At 38.4% G+C, this 22,303-nt stretch overlaps 2 protein-coding genes and 1 long non-coding RNA gene across 3 annotated transcripts in view; all 3 read left to right on the top strand.

Annotated features, from left to right (window-relative positions):
* LOC146456960 (scavenger receptor cysteine-rich domain-containing protein DMBT1-like) overlaps positions 1 to 22,303 on the top strand; it is a gene marked incomplete at its 3' end in the record, with an annotated part of 596,400 nt that overhangs the window by 90,781 nt on the left and 483,316 nt on the right. The window lies entirely within an intron of this gene.
* LOC146456977 (membrane frizzled-related protein-like) lies at positions 92 to 13,804 on the top strand. The gene is made up of 5 exons (XM_085092480.1): positions 92 to 323; positions 2,349 to 2,570; positions 7,320 to 7,476; positions 8,618 to 8,790; positions 13,096 to 13,804. The coding sequence occupies exons 1-5, from the start codon at positions 92 to 94 to the stop codon at positions 13,248 to 13,250; spliced, it is 939 nt and encodes a 312-aa protein (XP_084948606.1). The 3' UTR covers positions 13,251 to 13,804.
* Positions 13,505 to 22,303, top strand: part of LOC146456976 (uncharacterized) — a 25,396-nt gene continuing 16,597 nt past the window's right edge. The window contains exons 1-2 of the long non-coding RNA XR_014858653.1: positions 13,505 to 13,570; positions 20,537 to 20,608. This is a non-coding gene — a long non-coding RNA (uncharacterized LOC146456976). The remainder of the gene's footprint in view (positions 13,571 to 20,536; positions 20,609 to 22,303) is intronic.

The following is a 22,303-nucleotide window of genomic DNA, read 5'->3' as shown; positions in this document are numbered from 1 at the left end:
AAGTCCCGTACAGCCTTAGCTTGCGTGTAATAAGCTGAACAAGATATAACATTCCGACCTTGCCAATGAACAGAACATCTATTTGCTTAATATGTTGATTGAGCCAATTCTGCTTTACGGTCCCGAGACGTGGACACTAACTTCGCGTCAACAACAACGGCTTGATGGGACATATACCAATTTACTCCCACGTGCTCAAAACATTCACTTTTCTGAGCACGCCACACGTTCACAAGAGCATTTACGAGGAAATCTTCTACCACTCTCCCAGAAGCTCGCCAAGCGGCAACTTCAATTTGCTGGTCATTGCCAGAGAGCTATGGGTGAGAATACCCAGTCCCTCTTACTATGGAAGCCAAGTGGCCCTATCCACTCCAGAAGATTGACCTTTCCCGACATGATTGCCAGGGACTCAGGGATAGAAAGGTTAGATCTCGGGAACGCTATGGTGGATCGTGAAGTTTGCGTACGTCCCGACCTTGAGAGGTGAACGATGATGATGATGATGATGATGGCTCACTGGAGAAGATATCAGCTTTTTTGTAATAAGCTTTGACTTTCAGAAGGGAGTTCATTTTGAAATAGTATTTGGTAACCTCTACTTAGGGGATAAAAATCAGTATTTTTTTTTTCAGTCGGAAATCATCGATCGTTTCTTAGGTGCAAGGCCTTATCCAAGCGGATTATCTCAACAAAACCAACGTGAATGTGTCAGTCTCAATTTCATGCAATTCCCGACGCTCCATTTTTGTGCATACATAATTGTGTGCTTCTAGGTGTACATTTTTAATGACTTTATTTCAGAATTCATAGAATGGTTAAAAATTATTTCAAATCTCCTGGCATCGCTGAAATTTCTGTTGAAAAAGAGGGAGTCTTAAATCTTACTAGTTGCTTAATGCTATGCTGTTAATGGAATGCAAAACAGTCACGTGATCAGTCACATGACTTGCTTTTTTTTTTTAAAAGCAATGTGTAATATAACGTGCTCTAATAATAGAAAGCAAAAAAATTAACATAGTTGTCCAAGCAACGCCAGGAAATCAGCATTTTACATCAGCCTCGTTTCCTTGTGAAGGCTTTATATGCCATTTTTGACATGCGCTGTACGTGACTATGGGTGTTAATTTGGGATGGCTCCATATCAGAAAATATTTCTCTCACAGAGCTTAGTGAGCCTGCCAAGTTTCATGCTTTTATCATAAAACGAACATTTCTGGTCGTTAGCAGCTGGACTATATGATGGTATTTGAATTTTGCCATTCACACTTAGAAATCGCGTTGTTATTTTGTTTTGGATGATGTCGCCGAAATGTTTCTTTCTTTGGAGCTTTGTTTATTCTTTGTTGTTTTGATGGCTCATTTGTCCTACCCCAAGAAGATTTCATGTCCCTTTCCTTTCTTTAGGCAAATGTTGAGAGCATTTTAGTCAGCGTTTCGCTCAGAACAACAAGAAAATCGAACGAAATATTGCATTGTTTGTGGATTAAACTTTCGATGTTAAGCTCACTGGCAACGGGTAATCCCGAGCGGGCAAGATCGCTCCATCTTGACTGCTCGGGAAGCCAATCACAGAGCATGATTTGACTCTTTCATTCGACTAGCTTTTTATGCCTCTATTCTTATTGTTTGTAGGTAAATATTTTAGCGCTCTCGCGCAATTTGGCGACTTAAATGTTCAAAGACATTCACAATTGTATACATATTTCTTGGACCCAAATGGTGCCAAATAATTTAAAATGGCCAAGTCTGACTAAAAATGGGCTTCATGCCAGCTATCCTATGATTCACTTAAGATAATTAATCTTCGAAAAAAAGTTAAAATAATCCAAAATTTCTTTCAAATCGAGACAGATATAGTGGCCATGAACCATTAAAGCATGCCCGAAAAATAGCGACCTTTAATTTATTTCCTGGTTGTTCTTGCAAGGCAAAATCATCGAGATCTAGCAATATCTATCGATTGTTTTTTAAGAAAATAATTATTCCACTCGCGCGTTTTGGATATGAAATGATTATATCCTATCATCTTATCTCAAACACGCGCTTATGGAATAATTGTTAAATATATCCAGTTTAGTATAATTACTCAGGTGATTATAGAGATTCTGTTTATCTGATTGGTCGAGGATTGCGTCATATCCTTCTATAATCACCTCGCGCGAGATTATTGTAGTGGCAGCACTAATTCTCAAAATGGCCGTTTAGCGAATTTGTTGACGTTTCTGAGGAAGAAGTAAAAAGAACGATAGAAAATGTAATTCCGAAAGGCATTAAAGATGCAATTAAGTCCGGGGTGACACTTTTCTAAAACGGTATTCTTTTATCTTTGCCTCATACTATTTCAGATAAACCGAAAATAACGATTCCAGCGGTGCAAACAGTTCCAGGTTACGTGGTAAAGTGTTCGGCTGAAGGAACTCGTCCCATGAATATGTCGCTAATTCAGAATTCCACCATTTTGGGTCAGGGAACAGATACTGTAGTTGTAAAAGTTACAATGGAGGGAAACGTCATTTGTATGGCTATCAACCAGGCAGGGACAGATTCAAAAACGTTTTCTGTTACAGGTTTGCCTTTTCTTTTGCTTTTCTTTGTGTTTGTTTTTTCCTTTGGTAACTAACTATTAGATTTTTTAATACATATGACTAATACATATGTAATTCACATTATATTTTTACCTTCATTCTTTAAACAATAATATCCATATGAATATTCTTGTGACATCTGTCGCATACTAATTGTGCGACGATAAGGAATTGAAAATGAGGGAGCTTACCATTACTGTTCAGTTTAAAAATGCACCATTATTCAGTTAAAAACAGGTTCACCGAGGTCTTCTTTGATAAAGTTTATGACACACTCCTTAACAGAACACACTACAACTCCTCCATGGACAAAGCCATTAATAACACATAGACCACCATTCACTATCTTCTTACTTCTGCATTGACTATTAGATGACCGCATTTCTCTTTTTTTCGTACATTGTTAAAATTTGTGAAAATTCCATCTTCCAACGCCTTCATGTCTGCAGAGCAAAGCGTTTTAATCGGTGCAATGTATTGAGTGGATTTTTTTTGTAAACTTGGTGAAGAAGTAAGTTTACCAAAGCTGGTTTGTTATTGTATTTGTTCACGGTAATCAGCATTCGATTGTCACTTTCTAAAAATTGATTCTGCTAGCCAATTACATGCATTTTGTGTAAAACTTTGATAACGTCTTATGTAAATAGAAGATATTAATTTAAGTAGTGTTGCTTAAAATACTTTCAAGCCAGATTCTCTTGGCAATATTTAACATTAAACGGGGTTTTCGAATGACTTGCTGAAATAAAACGCATGGAAGTAATATGTAATATTTCTTTACTTGCAAGTTTCCACTAACAAGTCTACTTCAGGCAGCCTTCATTGATACTAACAATATGCTGAGCTCACTCAATTAAAGTGCACCTAAACCCCTCCACCCTAATTTTTTTCTCTCACAAAAATCCCCATATTTTGGTAGGCATATCTGCAGAAGTATTGTTTTGATTTGGTGAAATCTTCGCTATTTTGTACCCTTTGGAAAAACGGAAAATAGCCTAAAATCACCACCATTTTGGTTCACGACCGAGTTTTAAGGAGCATGGGTCTAGTGGTCGTTACTTTGAGAACACGAGAACACCTCACATACCAACTTTACTTGTTTCTTTTATACACAGTCAACTCTCTCGTAAGCGACCACCCTTGGTGCACGACAAAGTGGTCGCTTACGGGAGGTGGTCGCTTACGGGAAAGATCAATAAAAAATATTACCCTAGCAGCTAAAGTTAGGCAAATAGCAACTAATTTATTTGATTTTTTTCACATCTATTCATTCTTCTGACGAAACTTTGTGTAACATTTTGGAACAGATCACTGTATTAAACAATTCCCATTTACCTACAGATCTAATTATAGTAATCTTCTCTGTCTGTAAACTGTCATTTGTCCGGGGTAGCGTCATTAAATATTGAACTTTTGTTGCTTTTGAGTAATTATTTACTCAGATCATACGCGAATATGTTGAGTGGTCGTTTACCAGAAACAGGTAAAAAATAAATAATGTTCTTACCAATGAACAGAAGCAGAAGTATGCACCTTATCACAAAAAAACAGCAACATTATTCTTTTAATGCCTCATGTTCACCCAAGAGGCATTGCACGCCGAACTGAATTTCGCACAGTCGAAATTTACCAGCGAGCACTAAAATCACTAAATAGCGAAAGTAATCCACATTCATCGAAGTCATTTCCTGGAATATCACTATTTTTGTGCCATTAAGCTTTGTATAATATCCTCTCGCTTTATTTATGTGGACTTTTTCAAGAACAGTCTTCGTGTGGAAAGGAAAATCGGAAAATCGTCGGTCGCTTCTAAGTAACATCTCGCCGTTGACAATGGTGTTGTACAGTTGTTATTCCGAAGGAATATATTTGTCTCAGAGACTCTTCGCATAGGAAGATTTGTTGTCTGCATGCATGCATCTGTTGTAGCGATGTTCCTGATTTCTACGGATGTCTGACCTTAACACGTAAGTTTTGTTAGCTCCATTCGATTTTATTCTCCCGATTCATGTAAACAGCGTTGCGAAGAGACGTGGCGTTCCTTCGTTTTTTCCTATAGGCAAATAAATTAAAATACTCATTTGCTTAGTAAGCTGCAGATTCATTCGTAGCATCATTGTTATATCATCAAAGGTAGAAATACATGTCAACTTCAAAAATAATCGAAAGGTTCCTTTAAGATTATTGTTTATCTTTAATATACAACAATAGAATCAAAATTTTCGGACAAAAATTATTTAATTAATGTCGAGGGCTGGTCGACTGTTCCGCCGCGTCGCTCAAAGGAACAAATGCAGAAAAACGAACCAAACCCTCGACTTTCGTTCGCCGAGAATTTAACACAAAGGAGTACAAAGAACTCGAGCTTATAGGTTTCTTATAGGTGCAGAGATTGAAATAAATCGGAACGACTGAAACGAAATAAACCAGTCCGATTTGCCTGGTCTGATTTATTTTGAATACGCCAGGACTTTTATCCCAGCATGACTATTCTGGTAAACCAATCAGATCGCAAGACTAAACAATAGAAGCGCTTGTAAATAATAATAAACGGCTGCAAAGCCGAATGGGTGAAACTGGGCCTTTAATAAAACTCTTTTGAAAACATTGCCCTGAATTTTTCATCTCCAGTCAACGACTCCAGGCTTCCATACAACAAAGCAACACCCTCCCCCCCCCCCCAGCTTTGCTTCCATACAATATTTCTTGATCTTTGGTCTTGCTTTCCCCTTTAAAATCAGCCTCAATTTCCTGCACTAGAGGTAATTTACCTGGTCCTAAACAATCGACAAGAGAGGTGAAATCACAGATAATTGTCCGAAAACATCTCTTTTTCTTACAATTTTACAATAATGAATTTAAGTTCAGCTTTTAACTGGACTACAGGAAATAAAGGCAAGCTTTCTTCCAACGCTTGGTGGAGATCTTCCTCAAATTTAGCATTCCCTGTAACCTTGGTCATTGGTAAGGCAAGGGAGTTTTGGTTTCGCGCGAAAAGAAGAAAGTGTGTACACTTAATACACTGTAGCTGTTTGATCGTTCCCAAGCTTGATCGATATAGTTATGTGGCCCGTGCAACGGAGATTCACACACCCTGGAAAGCATCAGACGTATCAACATATTAGCTTAGAAATATCGTAAAGTATCATTGTTAACTAGCCCAGCTATATATACAACACTGGAGAAATAGCGAATAGGCTATAAAAATTTACGATACTACGATACCTTCGATAAGTTCTCCTTGCAAATTTCTCGGTGAGTGTTCATTTACTCGTGGCCATTTTAAAGTTTGCGATCTCCTCGACTTCGCTAATATTTTTTTTTTCTGAAACTCTCGTCGAGAACCTTTTCGTTGAAAGGCCCACGCAACTGCAGCGATCGATGAGGACAACAACCTCGTGTAAGAAGACATCAGAGTCACCCGGCTGGACCTTTTCGCTGATTGGCCAGAAAAATATTTTTCTGGCCAATCGAAATCGGGGAATTCAATTGCTTCTGGAGCTGGTTCGGTAAGAGTAGTTGCCCAGGGGCTCTCCCGTTGTTACAGTAAACTTTCGTCCATGAAAATCCCTGCTACCCGACTAAGTGCCCCTGGGTGACCGAGGATGGACCAAAGCACACGCGAAATTAATGTAAACACCCGCGAATCTTACCATTTCTTGATTGCTACATTGCCCTGTAATCAGTCCTTAAGAATACGTTTGAGGTCTTAGTTAGCCTCCACTTCTCCTTGCTATTTCGCTGTACTTTTTGCGTCCGCCAGAGGGTCGTCAGCATAAGCAGCAGCTTCGTCCTCTCTAGACTCACTCGAGGTTTGTGGTGATCTCTGTGGTGATAAACGGGGTAAATCCTGACCGGCTTCCATTTCTTTTAATCGAGAAAACCGATTTTCTAAGTTATCTGGCTCAAAGCTCGCCTCCAAATGCGATGACGGGGATGACATAGTAAATTTCAGTAGAATTGCAATGGCTATGGAGCCCGAATTGAACTGATTTTGTTACAAAAGGCATTTGACAGTTTGAAAATAAAGAGAACTGACTGAGAATCGCTTGCTCGTCGTGAACCGTTCGGAACTCGACTTCAAAGATGACAAAAAAGCGAAGATTTAACCAAATCAAATTTTTTTCGCAGATATACTCACCAAAATATTAAAATTAGTTTTAAAGAAAACAAATTAGGAGTTAGGAGCACTTTAAGTTTAAATATAAGGAAATCAGAACCTCATTTGTTGATTCGTAGTCCTTCAGGTGAAAAATAAATGAACTGTACTAAAACAAGTGTTTCGCTGTAAAATATCCTATTTCTGATATATAATTGAAGTAGAAGAACAAATAACGTATCGATCACAACGCTTACATTTTAATTTAGCAGTGCCAACGTACCAAAGTTATACACTAATTAATTTACACGCGTTGCGCTGATTTTTGCAGAGATTAATGTATTAAAATGGGATTTATAGTAACTGTTTTTTTGGGGGGGAATTTACTGAAAAGTAAAGCAATCATTTTCAGTTAAAAAAGATATGTCACTCATTTTTCTCTTTCTTTTAACCTTAATATAATGCTTATTGAAATATAAATGTGTTCGTAATCCAGTTGAATGTGATATGTGAGTAATGTTTTTGAAATAAAAAATGTTTTTTTTTTCTAATTTTACTTCACTCAGTTTTTCTTTTCCCTTTAACCTTAATATGGTGCTTATTGAAAAATAAATGTCTACGCAATCCAACAGGATGTGGTGCCGTTGTCAACAACGTACTGAAAAGTCCCGGATATCCAGGCTACTATCCCAACAACATGAACTGTGTTTATCAAGTACAAATTCCACCCGGCATGGCCATGAGGATTCACTTTTCCTATTTTAGCCTGGAGAGTCATTCATATTGCAGGTAAAAAACTATCGAATCAGTGATTACAGTATATATTGCTTAAACTCCATTGAATGATTATGGGCGGTATTGATTGTTCCCTTGTTTTGTCTATATTTGCTGTGATTGATAAATAGTATATACTACTGGAAAAAAAAAGTTAGTGAGACATCCCGAAGAACAAAGTTCCCTGTTAGTCTCATTACACTAAAATGAGGTATTTTTATCTAAAGACTCATTCACCTGTTCTTTGCATTGTTTGTTTTTGTTTTTGCTTTTTTTGTTCACGTTGTTGTTGTTTTAATCTACCGATAAGACTCAAATTAATAACTAGACTGCCTTGTCAGTTATTGTCATGACACAGATGTGAAAAAAACTAGCCTTGCATGTATGTGATCTGTTTTTTGTTTTTGTTCTTCGCGTCTTTCTGTACTTCATGCTGGCCTGATTATCGGGTGTTTTGGAACTTATGCTTTTTTTTTGTACAAAATGGATAGGTAAGCTATGTGTAAGATTTGTTTGTCGTTGTGAGTCGTTGTATTTACATTACTAATTATCAGGCCATGTACTACTTAAGCAATGTCTTGGGTAACCTTGTGGACCAGCCATTATATAGTTTTCAAGTAATGTTTAAAAAACGAGCAGGAGAGTTTTATCGGGTTTAAAACCACGAGGCGCAGCTGAGTGGTTTTAGACCCGATAAAACACGTTCGGTGGGTTTTTTGAACGACTTCAAAAACATTCCTGGAAGAGCGTGTGTCAATAGAGTTCATAACAATTATGCTCGTGTGATCGTTTGAAATTAGGATACGAAAAAACACCGCATACAAATGAGGAGTGTTTGATAAGCTGCTAAAACAGCGCATACTAATGAGGAGGAGGTTTATCGATATAAAGTCACTCCACGTGATGTATTATCGATCATTTGATAGGTCAATGGGCTTATGAAGTATTAAGTAATAATAAGTTTTTGAAGTAAGTTATTGTAATGCTTGCAGTACTTTAATGTTTATATGTCGACTTCGTTGTTAGTAATTGGACGTATAATAATGCGTGTGATTTTGTCTAATCTTATCTTATCAAGTTGTGTTAGCTCACGTCATTTAAGCTTATGTTATCTCATCATAAATAAACTAAACAAATACGTTTTTCTTGTTTGCAGCTTAGACTACTTGAGGATTTCCAATGATTATAACTGTCTCGTAAGTACATACTGTGGGGTGAAGTCTGGATTGAATATCAGTTTCAATGGACGCTATGCTGTGCTAACCTTTCATTCAGACGGTAGTGTCACGCGCAGAGGATACAAGTTAGATTTCTCCTTTGTTTCTCCCGGTAAGTAGAAAGAGTCGGACGAAATACCTTCCAGAGTAAATGTCAATTTGCTATTCAGGGATTGTTTGTTATGATAAATTATAATTCACTGATTATATTATTGGACAAAGAAAAAAGCGTCAAGTGGTACTAAATTAAATTAAGCGCGCAGTTATTTAGCAAATACACCCCCTGCCATATTGGACGTTATTGTCCGAGGCGAAAGATTGTACGAAAAATGCACAGTTGGCCGAAAAACGAAGGTTTAAGGGCAACTGTGAAATTCTAAGGGCAATCGTTAACGGGTTATTCCAGACCTACTCGGACTGCTTTTATAAAACGTTTACTATATATTAATGTAAAGCTATTAAGCTGTATAATCTGAAAATAAAGCTTTCGGCTTTATAGACGACCAAAACACTGAAACCCGAAACTGTCAGTGTGTGCTTTGACTGAATTAATTACCAGCTCCCACATTAATGCAGATATCCCAACAAGCTAGACTATATCCTTCAGGAGATAATTGGCTAACAAAGCGTTCAGGCTTTTTTGCTTAGCTTGCTTAGCTTGCTTAGCTTCATCTCTTCTACAACTTTGAAGGAATTATATACTGATCCTGACTATTAGTTTGATGCTCACAACAGAAATTGATGATGATAACATTCATAATCATTTTCAGGTTCTATTTCGCATGAGAGAGTTTCCTGAAATTAATTGCCGATGCCATACATGATGCAAAATAGTGATCTCTTGGTTGCTCCCCTTTGATAAAACGAAAAAGTTAAACTTAAAACGGATTGTATTGTCCTTCAAAAAGCATGAAGACAGTCCTGTCTCATCCATAACCGTGCTTTTCTCGAATGAATCGAATGGATTACGTGTAGTCCTAAGTCGTTCTCCTTCTCTTGAGAACAAGCGTGAAGCGCGTGCAAGAGCCTGGCAATGGTCAACTATCTTACCGGGCCCGATAATGCGTTTCTCGAAGCACCCGTACACTTTCCTGGTAATTTCCGTGCCCGGTAAAATAGGGGACCATTGCCAGGCTCTTGCGCGCGCTTCTCGCTCGTTCGCAAGAGATAGAGAACGACTTAGGACTTAGGAATTCTTGTTGTGAGTATCAAACTAATAGTCAGGATCAGTAAATAATTCTTTCAAAGTTGTAGAAGACATGAAGCTAAGCAAGCTATGGCGACCGCCGGGGAAACAGTGTCTGCGTGGTGTCCTATTTCAACGCATATTTCAACAGTTCGTACTGATACAAATTTACTTTTAGCAGCCTTAGTAAGTACAGAGAATATTGGGAATAAGGCAGGATCACATACAAGTTTTAAAATTGAATAGCTATAGTTCAAATGGCGTGATTTGATCGTCTTCTCCGGCAGACATCAAGCACTATTTTTACCGATCCGAAATCGGCTTTTGTATCATACACCAAGGCTCGATCAATTGAAATGAGACTGAAACTATTTTGCGAAAAGTGGAACGATTTTTAAGTTCTTTATTCTCGTTTATCTATCGTGTGTAAGCTTCTTATTCTTTATCCCTCTAGCTAATGCGGCAAACACTGCATTTGTGTATTTCGCGAGGACCGCGCATAATTCGACTCTCATCGCGATCGCTCTGTTTATATCAATGGTTATGTTTACATTTATCTCAGTGTAGCATGTCAGATTTCTTCCTTCCTCTTTCTTATTAAAATTCTGCACATTACAAGAAAGAAAACAATATCGCTTGCTGTAGGATTAGTTTTGCAAAACAGAAACCCATTTTATGCTAAAAATGGAACCATTTCGAAGAAACAATGTGCGGCGAGTGAGCCGTGTTTACATGACAATTATTTATTTTTTCTTCCGCCGTTGGTTGATAATTTATAACAATAAAATAGTAATAATTTCAAATTTATATAGCGCCAATATGCAAACACCCTAATGCTTTTCAAACATCTAAAACAACACTTAGATCAACAACAACAACAATAATAGTACTACGCCTGTATTCACGTTTGCTTCCGGAGCCAGCGGGCAACTTCTCGCTATACTTTTCAGCAATTCAGCTCCAAGTTCATTCACGAGCCACTCGATCCTCGCTCGTGAAAGCCTGATTCTTTCTATGACTTCACAGTAAGCCATGTCGGCCAGAATTGGTCGTCTTTGACAAGACCGAGGTCTTCTAACTAAACAAAAAAGTCCGCCTCCGGCCGCCATTTTGTTTAGTGTCGCAACATTAGCGATTTGCCGGTAACTTTACGGGAGGTCATGACCTCCCGAAAATTACCGGGTAAGTTTACGGGTGCTTCGAGAAACGCAACATCGAGGGCCCGTTTCTCGAAATTCCCGGTAACTTACTTACGATCCCGATAATTTTTCCGGTAACTTTCCCGGTAATTTCCGGGTCCGATAAAATAGGGGACCGTTACAGGCTCTTGCGCGCGCTTCACGCTCGTTCTCAAGAGAAGGAGAATGACTTGGGACTACGCGTAATGCATTTAATTCATTCGATTTCGCTGCCGATGGAAAAGCGCGATTATGGACGCGAAAGGACTGTCTTCATGCTTTTTCAAGGACAATACAATACGTTCTAAGTTTAACTTTTTCATTTTTATAAAAGGAGAGCAACCAAGATCTAGAGAGATCACTATTTTGCATCATGTAAGGTACCAACAATTACTTTCAGGAAACTCTCTGATGCGAAATAGCAGCGTGCTACAGCATAGGGGGCTCACACAATGTGTCTGTGTAGCCGATTGTTATTATATAGTAAATGCACTGGATTTACCGTTTGCTTCACCTATAGCGATATATCGCTAACGATGTATATAAATCAATGATAAATAAACGTTGAATTACCTTATCTGTGGTATATAGTCGTCCTTTTACCTCAAAAGCGGTTTTTTGAGCGATTTTGAAGGAGTTTGAGCTCGCCGTTGACTGTTCCATATATAAGAAGGACAAGGGAGGAATCCTTGTTTTGAAAGGGTTCCTGCGCCAGAGCAATTTTTACCCCCAAAAACGCATTGCTTCGCTTTCAAACTTCACAGCATAAAAGTCAAAAAATTCACGTTTCTTCTCGTACCTTCCAATCGAAAATCCATCCAAACGGCCCGGAGCTAGTCCTCGAAGAAAATCAAAATCCCACAGTATTCGAGCGACTGGAATGCGTAGCAAGATCCATACGTGCCAGCCAAACCGTCCCGCTGATTGCCCCTTTCTGATTGGACGACGTTAGGTATTTTGAATAGGTGATTGTCTAACGTCGTCCAAACAGATCCTTTCTGATTGGACGACGTTAGGTATTTTGAATAGGTGATTGTCTAACGTCGTCCAATCAGAAAGGGGCAATCAGCGGGACGGTTTGTGGCTGGCACGTATGGACCTTGCTACGCTTCGCGACTCCGCCCAATACGGAATATATTTTCTTCCAACTAACCGTCAATATAAAGTCGTATTGCCGTCTCAAAATCGAATCTAGTTTATAGTAATACGCCTGTATCTCTGTTTGCTTCCGGAGCCAGCCGACAGCTTCTCGCTGTATTTCTCCGCAATTCATCTCTAAGTTCATTCACGAGCCACTCGATTCTCTCTCGTGAAAGCCTAAATCTTTCTATGACTTCTCAGTCAGTCATGTCGGCCAGAATGGGCCGTTTTTGATAAGACTGAGGTCTTCTAACTAAACAAAAAAGTCCGGAGCAGATGTTGTTGTTGCTAAAGTTACTAAGGAGGGACACGTCACGCGTGTGGCTAAAAAAAAAAACTGGAACGTAACCTTATTCAATAACGTTTTCTGTTTCAGGTCTGCCTTTTCTTTTGTTTTCCTTTGTGTTTTTTTTCCTTTGGTGATTCTCTTATGACTAATACATATTTAATTCACATTACATTTTTACCTTCATTCTTTAAACAATAATATCCATATGAAGATTCTACTTTCTTTAACCAGGCAACTCCTGAAACTCATTTCAATTTCTGTTTCCTGACCATTTTAGTAAAATGGCCTGGACTTAGAACAATTAAATGTCCCTCGAAACGAACATTGAGTCAAGTAAACATTCGCGTACCTCATCCACTAATTCAAGTTCAGTGATCATGAACTACATTTTCAGTACTTGCAAGTCAAACTGAATTGCTGTCACATGACGTTTTAGTAGAAGATATGAAGTTTGGTGATTTTTTCGTTCGATATTTGGAATTTTAATAAATCTTGAAGTCAGCGGGCATTGTAAATAAAGGAAATTTGTCACCGGCAATCCTGCATCTGATCCAGTACTACATAGGGCGAACCCAATACACCAATTGAAGCTAATTAGCATATCGTTTACTTTTAATCTTTCAGATTGCAGTAATCACTGCATTGCCTATGGATGGAGACAAATAGACCAAGTTGAGAATACATATGACTGCACAGAGACACGATTGACGCCCGACTGCCTCAAATGCCTTCCAACAACTGCTTCAGTGCTGTACGATTTATCTTTTCTCGTCGAATGAACACTTTCTTATTGGCTGTTAAAACTTAATTCTGTATGTAAAATGATCCTATTTAAAGTTCTCCTGAGAGAACCTTGAGTGCACTCAATGAATTTCAGGGCTTAAATTTTTCAATTCTAGCCTTGATTACCAAATTGCCTTTTAAATATCTAGCTTTAATTTTCCATGGAGACTCCATTGATATAAAATGACTTATGTTATTTATGAAACGCCGTTTTTATTTGAAAATTTGGCTTAATCTTGCACAGGATTTTACGTGAGACTGGGATCAAGGATTTACCTCTGGGAACTTTTCGTCATATGGAAGCCCTTAAATATCTGTAAGTAGGTGGGAAAATGGGATCAAATGAAATATTGTAGTTGTTAATTGAGTTGTTTAAAGATGAGCCCTGACTGAGTGAACTGCACTGATTTTGAACTCAAGTCATATACTCGCATGCTTGAAATGTATTGTTAGACCTTGTGACTGATTAAAGTTTCAGTTATTTTGAAGATGCGTTGACATTTTCCAAAGAATAAGCTCATCAACAATGGTCAAAGAGGTGTACAAACACTTTTATCGTCACGGGATACTCCACTCAAAAGTCTACTCGAAAAGCATAAACCTACCGGTGGTGATCGTTCTATTATTTAGAGGCGTAAATTTGTGAATTGGTACAGCTGAGTGCTAAACGGTGCTGTGGCGGCACTTCTAGGATATTGATAAAACAATGTGGCGAGGACTATATTTTTCAATCACTGATGGATTGAAAATTAAATGATTTTCCTTTTAGGATGTTTTCAGCAGTTTCCGACGATAATGGCAGTCATTTTCTTGTGACGCTTTTTCAGCCATTTTCGTCTTTGGGGTGCCAAAAAAAAAAAACCTGCTAAAGCACGCTAGTGCTTTACCTTTTTTTTCTTTTTTTTCGAATTTTTATTTTTGCCATTGCCCGTCTACTCTTACCTGGGATGGCTTCCCCCGACCGTATGTGAACCGTTAAACTTTCAATTTACCAACATAGATTAGAAAAATAACACCTTTCCAATTTCCTCTTTTTTACGACGAAGCTTTGAAAGGAAATCTACAGCAATTCAGAAATCAAGTCCTCAAGTTATGCAGAAAGTGAAAAGAGGCCCTATTCTCTAGTTTTCAGACATTCTGTCAAAAATTGAAAAAATATAATTAGTTTAAAAAATTTTAAGAAATGATTCGGAAATACACGAGAAAAGAAATATAAGTGATAGAAACCGACGTTTCGGTGCATCTTACGCCATTATCAAGGTTACAACTGGTTTGTGACTCACCTGACAGACTCGCAGACGAAAACAACTACTTAGACAACGTTTTCAACAAGAACAACTATAACAATGACTTTGTTAGACGTAACACTGTTACAAGAACACTGAACCTAACGTCACAAACAACGATGCGACTCCCGTAACTACTGTAACTGTACCTTACGTGAGGGGCACTTCTGAGACTATCGCACGGATTCTACAACCCTACAATATCCGTGTAGCTCACAAACCTATAACCACTTTACGACAACTACTGACGAAGGTAAAGGACAAAGACGAACCGAACCGCAGACAGGGGGCATTTTACAAGATCAAGTGCTGCGACTGCCAGGCCACTTATATTGGTGAGACCGGCAGAAATTTAAACGTACGACTGACTGAACACAAACGTGCAACTAGAAATGGTGATATCAACAATCACATTGCTGAGCACCATTTACAAACGAACCACAGCATCGACTGGGACTCTGCCAATTGCATTACCTACAGTACAAATTACTATCAACGACTCACTCTGGAAAGCTGGTTTACTAACGTAGAACAAACGCCACTTAACCGTTGCCTACAACTACCTGTACCATACAAACGACCTATTAACAACAACAACGAAACAGACACACAATAGACATTTTACTAACATTAGACCCACGGACTTTTTGACTAACAAAAGACGGATCGAAACATACCAATCACTTTTTACAGTCTTCACAGCCAATAACATCACGGCTTACAGACAAACAACCAATAACATCTGGACTTCGTTGACCTATCAGGTTAACAACCAGAGACGTATATACCACCTACTGACGTTCCACAATTAACTTGACTCTGAAGATGACTTCCGCTCAGGTTGTCGAAACGTCAGTAAAAGTCACCACAAACAGTCCTTCTCAGGACTCCACTTACCCGGATGATCATAATTGACGTACTTATGAGCTTCATGTAATTAGCTTGGCACTTTTCTAATGCAAATTCGCTTTCAACTTAGCCTATTCACAAACCGCCTTTTCATTATAAATTATGTAATCTTGATAATGGCGCAAGATGCACCGAAACGTCGGTTTCTATCACATATTTCTTGTCTCAAGTTTAAAGAATGATCTGAAAAATAGAAAATAAAGCTTATCTTTCTTATTTTATATTTTAAATTGGCATTTTAAACACAATAAAAAAGTTCGATCGAAAAGTTCATTGGCTGAAAATAACAAGCATCATTTTACAAATTAAACACTCACGAAGGATCGAGCCTATAAATAGTAGTATCGTAGGCAGTAAATTCAAAAATAAAAATGTTTTTTTGATTATCGTATTTATATAAAGGAACAATGATATCTGTTTTGGAATCAAAATTAAAGGGAGCATAAAACCAGAAGTGGTACGACGTTGCTTGGCAAGAACTAAGATGGTTTTTTACCCTCCTTTCAGCCTGAAGATGAAAGCGTGCAAACCTTTTGAAACTCAGTGATGCTTGCCACAAAGCCTGCCTGTTTTCTTGATTATCCATTTATTTAGGAAAGGACGTTTAAGGAAATCTGTTGAATGTGCTAAAGTTTACATTGACCCGAGTTCGCCCTTGTTGTAACCACATCCAGTCAATCTGATCTGTTTGAGATTGCACAATGTCACGATACGCTATTGATCTTATCAATTTGCAATGGCCGCCTATATCCGTTTGATTTAAGCAATCGTACATTATACTCTGTACCATTCAAAATTCTGCACCTTTCGATTCAAACTTGTGCTAAAATTGAGCTACACAAATAAATTTCACTTACATTGTGTGGTGTTTCATTCGATAATATTTAACATTTGGAGACGGGTGCCGCTGATGCTCCAAACAAAAAAGGAGTGGAAAAGTAAGCGAGTTTAAAGAAAACATGGGCGCTATCCCATGGGCTACCTTGGTGCTTCCTATCAGTACAACATGTATACATAAAGTATATGATGACAAAAAAACACATGCAGTCCAAAGGTCTTATCAAGCGTTCATTATATACGGGTACTTATCCGGGGAAAAATTTTTCAGTCTTTTTTTGATCAACAAGTGTCTTGGCACCATTTTACTATTGTCTACCCTTATCATGTTATGCCATGATGTTTAAAAGCATAGCGGAGCAATGCTAATTGCCGTCGCTTCATAAGATGCTGGTAATGTGTATTTCGAGAGTCATGAAAAGTGAAATGAAAACCTTTGCCATTAAATGCGATGTGACAACTACCATAGCCTCCACATCACCTAATATTTATGGTGTTTACACCATTCGCTTGGATACATTAAGTTTTCAGTAAAGCATTTGCACAGACGAAAATGTATTAGCCTATACAAAAATGTCGTTAACAGGCCACACCACTATCTACGAGCACGGGAGAAAACATTTAAGTGTTGTTCTCGTTAAGAGCCCCCTTGAAGCCTCAAAACTGCTTTGATTTTGCTTTCCAAATCGGAAACTGTTCAAATTTTATTATTGGGATTCCACAGAGAATAATTGTGTTGCAAAATTGCACTTAAGTAAAACTCACAAACCACAAAAAAGCTACACTATAAGCCGTTGTATTTTTCTTCGAAAATAATAAAGTATGGTATGCCAGGATACAAAGCGACGCATTCTTTAAGAAGCGAGCGACGACGCTGCAAGAAACGCGGTCCCTCCATTGTTACTCACTCCTTTCAGTTTTCTCCGTTGCCACTCAAACAACACTCGATTCTGCATTTCCGCATGGTACACGTTATTACCTCTTTATAAAACTAATGCTATTTAAGTAGCCTCTTAAACAAGGTAATATAATCAAAGGTGAGCAGACGAAAACCGAAAGTTGTGTCATCCCCACCGAAGCTTCGTATTTAATATTTTTTTTTCTCGATCTCTTAAATGAAACGTATATCGGCGGCTGTTATAAATTTATGAGATTAAATAGCGTAGCTTGACTTCGTGCAGAATAAGTTTCCTTTAAACAAAGCCGAACCGGTCAAAGTTTGGGAGATTGAGCATATTTCCTTGAAGTCCTCCATAACGAAACTGCTAAGGGTTATTTGGACAAAGATCCCTGTGCACAGGTTATTCATACATATTTACGTTCCTTGTGTACGTGTAAATGTGACAAAATGCCCTCAATTAGCATCACGGGGTTCCACGAGCTTCCCTGCTTTTCTGCTTCAGGCTAAAAATAACAAAAAAAAAAACAAGAAAACAATCAGACACTCCCAGGCCGCCAGCTCAACATTTTACCCTCCCTTCAACATACTGATATTTTCTGTACTGTCCCTTTTCAATTTTTATTCTTTCCATAAAAACAACAATGAAAATACGATGTTAATTTTTGATATTGCTTCTTATAAATTCGACCATTTATAAATGTTGAGTAGCTCTTGCCAGCTATTAATGTAACTTTCATCAAGTTCTAAACAACTAAAATCGAAAAAAAAAATATAATGTTATTTTCATCCTGATCATAGGTCAGAAAAAAAGTGAAACTTGAAATTTGACTTTAAAGTTTATTTTTCTTAAAATTGAAAATTAAAAGTCAAGATTTGTATTTTTAAAGGACAACTTTTGATTTTCATCAAAATTGAATGGACTGAAGGTTTACGGACCGGACAGCGCACTTCTAGTTAGCAATAAACGCCATCACGTCACCATAAAGGACGCCAAGGCCTACGCTGGGAACTTAAGTCGCCTTAATTCCTCGGAAGGGGAGGGGGGGGGGGGACTCTCCAATAAAATTAACGGCGGTGATCGTCGTACCTTTTAGAGGTTAATATTTGTGGTTTTAGTACCCCTTAACGTGTTAAAATCTGAAATTACTTCCGTCAAAGGCATGGTGATACCTTTTACAGTAATGAGCTGAAAAATAAGACAGGAAGCAAATGTCAATCAACCAGTTTGGTACCTTATAGGGGTAACAAATTGTTCTGGGTAAGCCCACAAAACAGAATTCTGGTTCCTTTTAAGGGTTCTTTGCAAAATTTCCGACGATCATCCCCGTCACTTTTATATGGGAGTACTCTCTACCCTCTTCCGGGCTTTTAAAAATCGCTTAGGTCTGAAAAAGTTCAAATTGCCCCTAGAGGACAAACTTCCCCATTTCAATAAAAAGAAATGTAAATTTGTTTTCCATAATAGTGTATTCATTGGGTTACTGATCTCTGCCAGTGACTCAAATGATAATCGGAAAATTGTATAGTACCGTCAACCTTGCTCAATACAAATGTGAGGGGTTAGAGGACCCTTTTTTAAAAGTAAGAGGCCCGCTTGTTACACATTTTAACATAAACCCTAAATAAATGGTACAAGAATATTATTTCGCTGGCATGGCTCCAATTCTCTTGCACCTCAAGAAGCCTTCTTGGCAGGCTATTAACACATGTGTTTGAAAGCAGATATGAATTAATCGATGGATTCAAACTGTGCTGAGGCTTATGTCATGTACAGTTATTGGGGGTAGAAAGGAAAACATTAACAGATTTGTGGAAATCCTTTCCTTCATGAACCTTTTATTGGAATATTTAGGAAAACACAAATAAGTAGAAATGAAATCTTACGAACATCTTTTCCACTGCGACTGGAAATCATTTCAAAAGAACTTTTAAAACCAGGGATTAAAATAAAACCAGGAAAATTCGCAAGTCGCACGTGTGTGCAAAGTAGCGTGGGCACTGGGAACAAGTAGAGATGAAGAAATTCATGCTGAGACGATCGTGCTCAGATAAATTAAGATGGCAGCAACCTTGGATGCATGCTTTCATTCAGGTTTGTTTAAGTGTACATTTTTGTGCATTTATAATACTTGGACGAGGACAAGCCTGTCAAAGCGATAGATTTAAAGGACACTGTCTTTATGATTGCTTAAGGCTGGGATAACGTAACCCAAAATACAATTAAGAACTGTTGGAGAAAAGCGAGATCTCCAAACGAAGTGACTGAGAGCCGACACACGACCCATTTGAGTCAGACGAGGAGGTTCAAAAAACAGCAGAAGAATCTAGTCTGTGGGGCAGGCTTGTCCGACATGACATGACATGACTTTATTTCCCAAATTGAAATTATACAGCAAATACACTATGTTGTTACAATCTACACTTGGGAGGAGGACTAAGGAAACTCAATACCCCTCATTGATGAATGTACCATTCAACCAGTTTCGAGGCTTTATGAAGACGTTGTTATCAAAAAGCAGCTAAAGGAAAAGGATGCGACAAGGAAAGCTTTAGAGGCAGTTCAGCCGGAAGATTCTGAGGCTAGCCACAAAGACCAAGAATCAGACACTGACATTGATGAAATATGCGTAATATAGAATCCGAGGCCTCTTACCCCTGCAGTCAAGCAGTCAAGGCACTAAGAAACTTTGTGATGTCCTTTGAAGAGATAGGGGCAAGGGAGTGAGAGTTTCTTTGTTCCCTTTCTATCATGGAGGATGCCTTTTTGAAGTTAGACGTCAAAGAAAAGCGGCAAGTTAAAATTCAAGAATACTTTCGGAAATGACCTATGAACAGTGAACACTATAGTATATAAACATGGAACAGTACGTCGGATGGCTAAATTTTAGTTTTGTATACGTTAAAGAGTATGTACATACAACCTCAGAACTTATATGCACTGCACATACTGTGGAAGGATGTTATGTTGTGTTTCGGTTGTTGCATTTGTCATTCATTTGCCCAATGCAATTAAATAAAATACATACAGTTCAGGTATCAACCTATTAATTTTATTGGTTAAACTTTAAAATATTAATTGTTAACCATATCCCGATACAATGATATTTTTGGTTGCTTTTCTACCAAATCGTTAGATCGGGAGTTCGTTTACAGCGATATCCCGATTTTAATAACGATATGATTTTGCTGTACCTTTGCCCTATCGTAAAATCGGGGTTCAAAGTATAACTTACATAAATATAGATCTTGGGTAATTAGGTCAAACTGACTTTTTGAGACTTATGATGTACTGTTTGATGATTTTAGGATTAAAGCTGTACATTTAAGTGACCCGATCTTTTTTCCATAGGGATTTGTCAGGGAACAAAATTCGAACACTGTCTCAGGAGATATTTTCAAATCTGACGTCGTTAAATAAGCTGTAAGCTGTTGGATATAATTTTGTTTGTAATCGTAACACTAGAATAGATTTTTACAGGCACCTCAGGGGGTGTTTACATGTCAAAACTCGCCCCGGTGCGGTGCGAGTTTGAAACCGGTATGACATTGCGATTTCATACCGTGTTTACGTGAATGGGCACTTCATTCCGACCGACGTGATTGTGACGCCCAGGTGACGCCATATTGGATTGGATATCAAAGACTGCGCTACCCGTTCTAGACTCCCAGGAGAGTGACTTCATGCCGGAGCGAACAGCTGTACCGCGTTTACATGACTTCGGGATGAGTTTTCGTACCGGAATGAAAATCTCGCCCCGGTACAGTTACCGGGGTGAACTCGCACTGGTATGATAGATAGATAGATAGATAGATAGATAGATAGATAGATAGATAGATAGATAGATAGATAGATAGATAGATAGATAGATAGATAGATAGATAGATAGATAGATAGAACTAAGAAAGAACTATTATAAATAAATAAATAACAGTATAAGTGAAAATAAAAAACAAAGGAACAAAGATATTACGTCGTAAAATATAAAAAATAGCCGTGGATATACGATAAAAACGTTAGAAAATAGCCGCGTTATGCATGATAAAACTATTCGTAAATCTATTTGTTCTACAAATAGGTACGTTAAAAGCGCGCTTTCTCCTTAAAGCTACGGTACTAAGATTACGTGGCGGCAAAAGGCCATGTAATTTGGGGAGGCTGTTGTCCTTAATCTCATTGAATAGTCTCTCCGTCAGCCATTGGCGCCGTTGATGGAGGATGGTAATGTTGCACTCTTTAAGAGCCTCTTGGTAGCCTTAGTCCGGGAAAATAATTCTAAGTGCACGGCGCTGAATTTTCTCTAGCTCGTCAGAGAGATACTCAGGCAGACCATTGTGGAAAACTTGGCAAGCATATTCAGACACGGGCCGGATACACGTAGTATAGAAACAAAGTAGCTGCGCAGGATCTCCTTTTGCACGCTTAAGTTGCCTTAACAGATAAAGCCTAGAGGCTCCTTTTTTGATAACATTCTCTATGTGAACGTTCCACTTTAGATTGTTTGAAATCGTGAGACCAAGAAGTTTTACGCTAGTTACAACCTCTATTGGTTTGTTGTTAATAGTAACTGCTTCGAAGGGATCTACAGACTTTAAGAAACTTATCTGCAACTCTTTACACTTGTTTTCATCCAATTGGAACTTATCTATTTCGGCTTGCCTAACTAGGTCGTCTACAGCAGCTTGTATTCCACTTTGTTGGCCCTTGTGGACTGTCTCGGCCATCGATGTATCATCGACGTACTTCCAAAGGTTGACGCCATTGACATTGATGTCGTTTATCATGACCAGGAAAAGCCAGGGCCCAAGTTTGGTCCCCTGCGGTACACTAGCCCTGACAGGACCCCAATCCGAGTAGCAATCGTGGGCGAGTTTTACTCGTTGCTTCCTGTCAGTAAGAAAATCTGCAATCCAGTCCAGCACCCAAGGTGGGAGCTCATAATCCATAAGCTTAGCCATGAGAATGGTGTGGTCTATAAGATCGAAAACTTTCCTAAAGTCGAAGAGCACCACGCGCACTTTAGAACCGTTGCTGTCGGTATCCTTATACCAGTTGTGGAGCATGCTGATTAGGGCATGTACAGTGCTGGAGTTCGGGACAGTCCCGTATTGGTTCTGG

The sequence above is a fragment of the Pavona decussata genome, unplaced genomic scaffold (genome assembly GCF_977016875.1).
Source record: "Pavona decussata unplaced genomic scaffold, jaPavDecu1.1 SCAFFOLD_252, whole genome shotgun sequence".
Taxonomy (NCBI): domain Eukaryota; kingdom Metazoa; phylum Cnidaria; class Anthozoa; order Scleractinia; family Agariciidae; genus Pavona; species Pavona decussata.
Note: the sequence above shows the minus strand (reverse complement) of the source record. Positions and strands in the feature narration are given on the sequence as shown.